The 8,465-nt window shown below is 37.7% G+C and overlaps 1 protein-coding gene across 1 annotated transcript in view; it reads left to right on the forward strand.

Annotated features, from left to right (window-relative positions):
- Positions 1–278: 278 nt before the first annotated feature.
- PLPP1 (phospholipid phosphatase 1) overlaps positions 279–8,465 on the forward strand; it is a 43,180-nt gene continuing 34,993 nt past the window's right edge. The window contains exons 1-3 of the mRNA XM_009272555.1: positions 279–312; positions 527–678; positions 4,128–4,408. Coding sequence (XP_009270830.1) covers positions 279–312; positions 527–678; positions 4,128–4,408 — 467 coding nt within the window. The remainder of the gene's footprint in view (positions 313–526; positions 679–4,127; positions 4,409–8,465) is intronic.

The raw sequence follows: 8,465 nt of genomic DNA on the forward strand, positions 1-8,465 counted from the left end.
TGTGTAACTTTTCCTTTTTTCCATACCTCTTCCTGAAAACTCCCTCTGCACTTGTACTCCCTGAGGAGCACCCCTTTTCTGCTTTCATGAAATGCAATTTATGCTCTTCTGACTTGTAAAGCTGTCCAGAGAAGGTATAAAGGGGCAACTGTTGCTCAATGGAATATAAAGGAGTAATCGGTAATTGTGACAGTAGCAGCAGACTGAGCAACTCGGTGGTTGTCACTGAACTGTTTACTTAATCATGGTTTCAGCATGCTTCCATACATGGTTTCGGCATGCTTCCATACTTGATGTGCCACAAATGCGAAGGTGAGAGGAATCCTGTCCTGCTCTCCTTCATTCAACAGCCCTTCCTGGGAGCTGCAAAGACAAGGCAGTAGTCATTGACCAAAGGAAGTGCATAACCTTCTAACTTACTGCATGCCTGTTCCTCTTTATGCACTTCTCTTTGGAGATGCGGGGGTATAATCATCACCAGAGTTTGTGTTGCTTTTGTAATGTATTTTTTATTCCTTTTTGCTAGCTGGCTTGCCTTTTGCAATTCTCAATTCAAGACGTATCCCCTTCCAGAGAGGAGTTTTCTGTAGTGATGAATCCATCCGGTATCCATACAAAGAGGACACCATTTCTTATAAGTTGTTAGCAGGAATAATTATTCCTTTCAGTATAATTGTTGTAAGTTAAACTTTTCTTCATTGCATTTGATTTCAATGGGGGTGGGGAAGAGGGAGGAGGGGCAATCTGTTAATACAGACTTCTAAAACTATTCTGTAAGATTTCTCGACTTTAAAATAATGTCCTTAGACAAGGTGCTAAAGCAGTAGAAATGGTGTTCTGGCAAGAATAACTAAAAGGTTTTCTTTAATTGAGGTCAAACAACTAGAATTATAGAACAGAAAAAAATGCCTTAGAACTATGGTGGCTTAATTCTATAGTCTGAGAGATAAAAACTTCTTCCCTTACCATATCAGTTAAGAACAACACTAATGTATTTTAAATGACTGTCTCAAGCTTTTCAATTTTGGCGGCTACTACTTTCAGAATATAAGTTTGCATGACCTGTTAAGTCAGCATTTTTATCTGCCACAGAGTAATTGGAAATAATTCTGTGTGTAGAAGTGTAACAACAGATACTAAATTCTTTAATAGAAAAATGTTATGGCTTCCAATCAGAACTTATTAAAAGCATAACTAGAATAAAAAGCCAGACAGTTTTTCCCTGGATATTTCCCCAAAGGTCAGGATAAAACGCTGGGCCCACTTGCGTTTGAGTTAATGCTAGGGCTCACTTTCATGCTGCATCTAACCTGGTTGAAAACGGGGTACTGTTCTCCTTCCCTCCTCTTCACACCACATCAGTGAGCTGGAGAGATTGCCTCTGCAACTGCCGGTTTGGGACCCTCTTTGACCACAGCTCCTAGCTCAGTTGAACTGGCTCAAGCATATAGTAACTCCATATCCTTAAGATTTAATTACATGCTGTCAGCTGAGCTAACCTAATAGCTTACTATGGACAAAAGGTGAGGTCCCACTATTACCCTGTCTTTTGCCACCTCTGGTGGCTTGTTTGAACCAGGATAAGCTAGTGAAATGCCTTAACCTGGTAAAAACCAGCAGCTTTCTTTGAGCTAAGTTGAGTGAAATGGTTCCTTGGAAGAATGCAGTATCAGTGCTGGGGCAAAAAGTGGTGGGAGCATGTCCTTGGGCATGGGCAGAGGGGAGAGCTGGGCCTCATCAGTTAACCATTTCGTGTCCTAAGTCTCATGGGACTGCACTTTAGTGCCAACAATGGCCCTTCAACAGGGGCTTCAAGATCCCTGTCCAGATGTGCTAAAAAGCTTCAGGCTCCACTCATGGCTCTGTGTTGGGTGATGTCCAAGCTCACCAGAGCTACACTTTGAGCAGAGTTAAAACTCTTATGCCAAATAAGATTTTTAGGTGTATAAATATTTATCCAAGTATAATTTAGGAATCAAAGCTGGAAAAGGAGCAGCTAAAAAACCTCAGTATTGGCCTGCTGTTTCTCTGGGCTAATGGGTTAAAGTCAGGAGGGATATTATGGCAATCTAACTCTTTGATGCATAAGGACTGCATGGATTTTTATCTAGGTTCCAACATAAAGGTCAACTTGTAGCTTATGTTTGCTCTTGGGTGGAATTTTTTTTTGTAACTGTAGAAATGTGGGGCTGGGAATCAAAACTGACTTACCTAGTTTTCCTTTTCTTGGAAAAACTGCTTCAAAAACATAAAGAAATACTTCTGAAGCTGATAAAACTTTTTTGGTGTTTTTCTGTTCTATTAAATGGCAAGTGGTTTATGCTAAAAGATCCTGCCTTTTAAGATAGGACTATTTTTTTCACTGTTACTACTGTTGGTAGTCAATATTACCTAAAAGCAGCAGTACTTGGTCACAGCTGAAGTCCATCTAGCTTGTTACCTCATTTCTAGCAGTGGTTAAAACAGATGAGTGAGGAAGAACAGAAGAATAGAGCAAGCAAAGGTTGATGTTTTGCCCTCAGTACTTTGCTACCAGCCACTTGCAGCTCAGGGACTTCCTGAGTCAGAAAAGGCTTCAGTGAATGTAGTAATTCTTAATGGATGTATTTCCTCTGAATTTATCCAATCTCCATATGAGCCTGTATGAACATTTAGCTAACAGTTACCTTTTACATCAGGGACAGTTAGTTGTGAAATCAGGCTTTTCTGTCAAGATTGCTTTAAAATCAGATGGTAAAAGCAAATGTTGGTGTCATTTAATCAGTGCTTGGTCAGATTATTGAAGAAGAATACTCTTTGATGTCTGGGTCCAGAGAAGTAGCTGCATTGACGTCACCTAATTTTTTGTCACCTCAGCTGACGTAAGTGACCTTCTTGCAGGTTTTGCAGCAGTGTTCTTTAAAAGGGATTCACTATTTACCAGTCATGGCTGTGATACTTCTGCTCAACTGTCTTCATTAAGAGGTTACTCTCTGGGATAGGTAGATGCTGTATAAGAGCTTACCAACATCTACTTTATTGAAAATTTTCTCAGCTTTAGTCCATGTTCTGGTGTTTCTCTGCTTCAGTCCATGTTTTGGTATGGTGCAGAGTGTAAAACTTCAGTGTCATGCATCTGATGGGATTGTCTGTTTGCCTTAGTGTGCAAAGCCACTGACAGCTACTTTGTCTGCCCAGGTGTCAAAGTGTCTAATAACAGCTTCATTCACCAAAGCTCTGCTTTGCTGGGATCCTGGACTTGTCACTCTCAAGTGACAGTTGGAGCCATCATTTAATCTCACAGGATTTTTAAAGATCACTTTAAATACATGCATACAGTCCTCCACCCATCTGATCATCTGTATGAGTCAAGCCTTTCTGTACAAAATGGGACCATCTGGTTCAATATCCATCTTGTCTGGGGTGAAGTTTTGTACTTGGTTTAAGGAAAAACTTACTTTCTGCAAAAGATAAAGTTGCAGAAAAACAAAATTAAACCTGCTTTCCTGTCAACACTTGATGTACACTTGATGCATATACCTTTGACACGCAGGGTGAAAGATCTTGGAAAGACCTCAGTAATGCCTGTCTTTCCCTACTCTCTTTAGCTTTCTTTTCTCCTGTAAAGATTTAATTTTCCTGAGGAATAGGAAATTTCTTTGTTTAAATAACTGGCCTTTCACATCCGGAAATGAAGTCTAGACCCTTCAGAATAGTTTCTGGCTTCATAAAAAACCTAACAATTTTATGATGAAATAGAAAAATTCTTCTCAGCAGAAGTTTAGCTGAAGAAGATTCAATGTAGAATAAAATGTAATACTGGAGAAAATGTTTTTAATTAGGGCCATGCCTAAGTAATATGGATAAATGTTATTCTGAGAAGGCTTTGTTTTAATAAATATTTTGAAAATCAATAATATTAAGTTCAACATGAAGCAGGGTAAGGTAAAAAGTTGTTTGTTTTTTCTATATGAGTGTTTAAAGGTTGGGCATGGTTATTGCTGACTCTCTTGGAAAATTTAAATTTGCAGCTTAATGTTTATAAAAAACCCTAATTTCTGAAACTACATGTCTGAGTATTAGCAATAACAGAGTAATATCTTTAAGCAATTATCTTTCTTTAACTGTTGTCCTTATTTCTCTTTCAGATAATCCTAGGAGAGACTCTCTCTGTCTTTTATAATCATTTGCACTCAAATTCGTTTGTCAGAAATAACTACGTAGCCACTATTTACAAAGCCATTGGGACCTTCATTTTTGGAGCAGCTGCTAGCCAGTCGTTGACAGACATTGCCAAGTACTCCATAGGTAGACTGCGTCCTCACTTCCTCGCTGTGTGCCAGCCCGACTGGACACGAATTAACTGCAGTCTAGGTTACATTGAGAACTTCTCTTGTCAAGGAGACAAAGCAAAAATCAATGAGGGAAGGTGAGTCTGACTAACCTTGTATACTTAGTTGTAAGACCTGTTTCTTAACTTGGGACGATGAGTTTGGTATTGCTACTGCATCTTTTGTGCTTCTCCTAGAATAAAATTCTTGTAATGAATTTTAAACTTTGAGCCCTGTCTAGACACTGGGATTTTTTTCTAATTTATGGAAACTTGTTTTATTAATGTACAGAAGAATGTATAAATCGTGTATTCATTTCTGCTTTTTTACAAAATGTGGGTGACGTTCAGTTTTGATTGGCTTCTACTTATGTTTCTAAAATGTCTGCGCATCCCAATGAAGAGAAGAATTTGAAATCTGCCTTCAAAATTGGATGTGGAATAGCAAGGAAAACAGTTCAGATTTAGAATGAAAGCAAATAAAAACTGAATGTATCCATAAAATAATAGAGGACTGTTAAGAGAATCACTCTACTCAGTTTTCTCATTATTAGGCATTTCATTACTTTAAATACTTGCCTACCAGTTCAACTGCAGCAAGACAACAGGGAAACAAAAATGAAGCATGTGACACATTGAAGTCTTGTCACTGTGTTATAAACAGTGTTTGAATGCTACTGGAAGTGTTGAAGTATGTTCATAATAATTCTGGTATTAGAGTTGCTTGAGCTCCCTGGAAGCTTAGCTTTAGAGAAACTCCTTGCCATTCTTTTTCTGGAAGACCTATATACCCTCTTAGTCAGAACTTTTCTCAGTGTGTGTGGTTTTTAAGTACATGTGTGTACGTTTTGCTCACTGTCCTCTGTGCTCATTTGCTTTTCTAGCATGTGTCCCGTATCAATCTTCAAGTAGCATGCATGGTATTCCTCAGCAGCCACAGGAAAATGTTGTATATTGATTTGGTGGGGGACCAGGTCCAGCTCCAAGTAATGCACAGCAGCTGTTCAAAGGTGCCAGGAGCAGTTTTATTTTGAGTGGCTGTTGGCAGTAGAGGAGCAAGTGCATGGTGATAGATAGGCAATATAGCAGATAATCCTAAAATGGGCAGGTAGTAAATAAGCAAATTGGAGTTTGTTCTTTGAGAGATTTAAGTAGAGGAGTGTGCTTCATGGGCAGCTTTTTTTGTATTACTGATGCCCATAATTGTGCTTAGAAGACTTTTATTTACTTATGCTAAGCTATTCTAGACACTGATTTTTTGGATGGATTTTGCTTGCCTGTGAGTAGCCCTGTAGAGTCAGAACATCCACTAGTAAGGTATAACTTTTATCTCTGTTCCAGGAAATACGTGATGTACTTCTGAAGACTTGTAATGGTCACTTTCTATATGACTGTCAACTTCAGTTTGGACAAAGGCAGAGTAAACAAAGGAGGATTTTAATGAAATGTAGAAAACAAAGAATTTCTAAACAGCATGTTTGTCAGACTTCTAAATGTTACTGACTTCTCAAAGATCTGACTTGTAGTAGAACAACCTTAATAATTGAAATAGAGATGCTACCTACCCTAAGGTGACATTGTCTTGGTATCTTGTCAGCTTTGCAAATTTTAGTGTGGTGAGTTAGCAGAAGTAATTGCCAGAAATGAACTCTTTAAAAAGAAGATGAAATGGTAAAATTTTGTTGTATATTACATTGTGGTGGGGGTAAAATGTTTTGACTTTTTTTTACTTAAATACCACTTTTAGTGAGTTGACTTTCATTATTCTGCTACTATGTGAAAAGATACTTGTCTAAGTTTCAAATGGAATGAGTCTTTAAACAAAATTTAAAAATCCTCAGGTGCTTTGTGAAACAGAATTGCGTGGCTTTCAGCATGAAACTGTAGGGTCAAAATTCAACTTGGGCATAGCTATGAGTCTTCAATTGAACTTCTGCATGAGTCTACAAATGCTTCTCAAATGTAGAGAGGGAAAAGGAGAAAATTTGAGTTGTGTGTAATGACTAAAATGGTCCTGAAATAACTTTGTTTTTTGGGGATGATGAAAAACAGAGTTAGCTTATCATCAAACAAGGAAACAGATTTTTGTTGTATGACAATAACATGGAGGAAAAATGGCATAGTGATCGTTTAGTTTTTGTTCCTCCCTGTGCAACTAGTGCTTTGAAATCTGACTTCCACATTGGAAGCAAGGTTTGTCTGTCATCTCTTAACTGATGAACTGTTAGGTTTGTATTCCCAGCTACTCTTTTGTTCCCTTTTTCTGTTGTCCCTATTACTCCCTAGAAAATGATGTAAGAGGGCTCTCCTCTTTGTCAAAGCTTGCCTTGAAGTGATGAGTTCAGTGTGAGCTCACCTGTGGTGCTTCTGTGCTCAGCTGAGACTTTTCCATGCACAGGAAGCTGTAAACAAAAAGTAAATTAGGGAGTGGTCAAAGAAGGGTAGATTAAAGTGGGACATTGCCCTGTACAGGTGGATGTCATGGATGCAGTGACCCAGTAAATCATTCTGGGTTTCTTATGGAAATTGGGCCATACATCTGAAAGGCTGGTTTCAATGATCTTAGATCATATGCCTACATACCTTACAGTTAATAAGCCACTAAAAGGAGGGAGTTTGATTGCAGAGAGGTTTTGCAGCAAGTTGGAGAAGGTCAGTAGGCTCTCAAACTGTAACCCAGAGGTGAATTTCTGGATCAGTTGGACAAAATTATTAGCGGCAAACTTATTACCATCTACCTTAATTTGCATAAAATAAATATGCAGGTAGAAATACCAAGAAAGAATGAAGACAGGACAATCATAGTGTTGCATACAAAATCATATGTTCTGAACTGAACCTATTATTCCTGTGTAGTAGTAGAACTTGAGGTCATTTTTTGAATATTTTAAAAGATTCATGCTCAGTTATACAGTCAAAAAGACAAATCTAATCTTTGTTTACTATTTCTTAATTCATAGCAGAAAAACAATGCTTCCAGTGTAAAAATCCATTGTGTGCTTCCGCTATGCATATTGTACTCTTCTCATCATCCCTTCTTGTAATTTTATATTTATCAAAATTATAAAACAGTTTTGGTATGCAGCATCGCTGAGTAGATCAGAACTCTTGGTCTGAAATAGATTATGTGGGTGGGTGCTGAAGAGGTAAGTGTAAGACGGAAGTCTCTAAAGGATACTTCAGAAGTGGTACAGAAGTTGAGTAATGACCAATTGTTCCCATTTTCTCCCAATAGTAAAACTGGAAGGTGAAACATTTGGAGTAGTTTATTATTTTTATTTTTTCCCCCATGGAGATTAAGAGGATAAAGTAAGCTGTGGAACTCTTTGCAATGCTGGGATGTGTAAGTTTATAGGTGGGTTCAAAAAACCATTTGAACAAACTTCTAGCAGAATAAAACAAAGAAAACAACCTGTGTTTCTGGAAGCCTGTAAATTATGGTTGGAGGATGACAGTGTTTTGGGCAAGCATCGTTGCGTATTTTGTTCCAGTACTGTTTTATGCAAATCTGATGTTTGCAACTCTTTGCATATGTCTACTGTGTTACAACATCGGGGCATGGGGGAAAGATAATCATTAGTCTTTATTGTTCATAAGTAATAGTAGTATTAAAATACATGCTAAAATACATATATGCTTTATTATGAATATAAACCAATGGACTTGTGCTTGATTGTCTAAATAAAGTGCCTGTGGGTTTTGGTTAGTTTCAGTAAGGTTTTACTTTCTAACCTGAGCTTGATAAGCTAGTTCTTGCTGACTAAAGTATCTTGTTTGCTCTGTATCATGCTGTAAACAGAGTCTTATTCCGTTTTAAATAGCTTAGGTTCTCCTTGGTAACTTTTATAGTGTGTTTGCACTTTCAGTACTACTGGTGGTTAAACTAAGCTAAGGGTCACAATCATAGTTGTGTGCTTAGTAAATTTCATTCATATTTGTTGAAAGACGCATGTAGGAGTTGGTATATATTTCTTGAAAGTATGTAGCACTTGCAGACCTCTAAAATATGCATGGAAATCACTAGTATATTAAAAATTGCTAGTTAAATTAAGTATTAGCATTAGAAACTGTACTTTTCTTCTGTGTCTCTTTGCCTGAAGAAAGGATTGTCTTACAGTCTTCGGCATTTAATTTAAGCTAGACACAGAATCTTGGT

This window comes from Aptenodytes forsteri, unplaced genomic scaffold (genome assembly GCF_000699145.1).
Source record: "Aptenodytes forsteri isolate BGI_AS27 unplaced genomic scaffold, ASM69914v1 Scaffold92, whole genome shotgun sequence".
Classification (NCBI taxonomy): Eukaryota; Metazoa; Chordata; class Aves; order Sphenisciformes; family Spheniscidae; genus Aptenodytes; species Aptenodytes forsteri.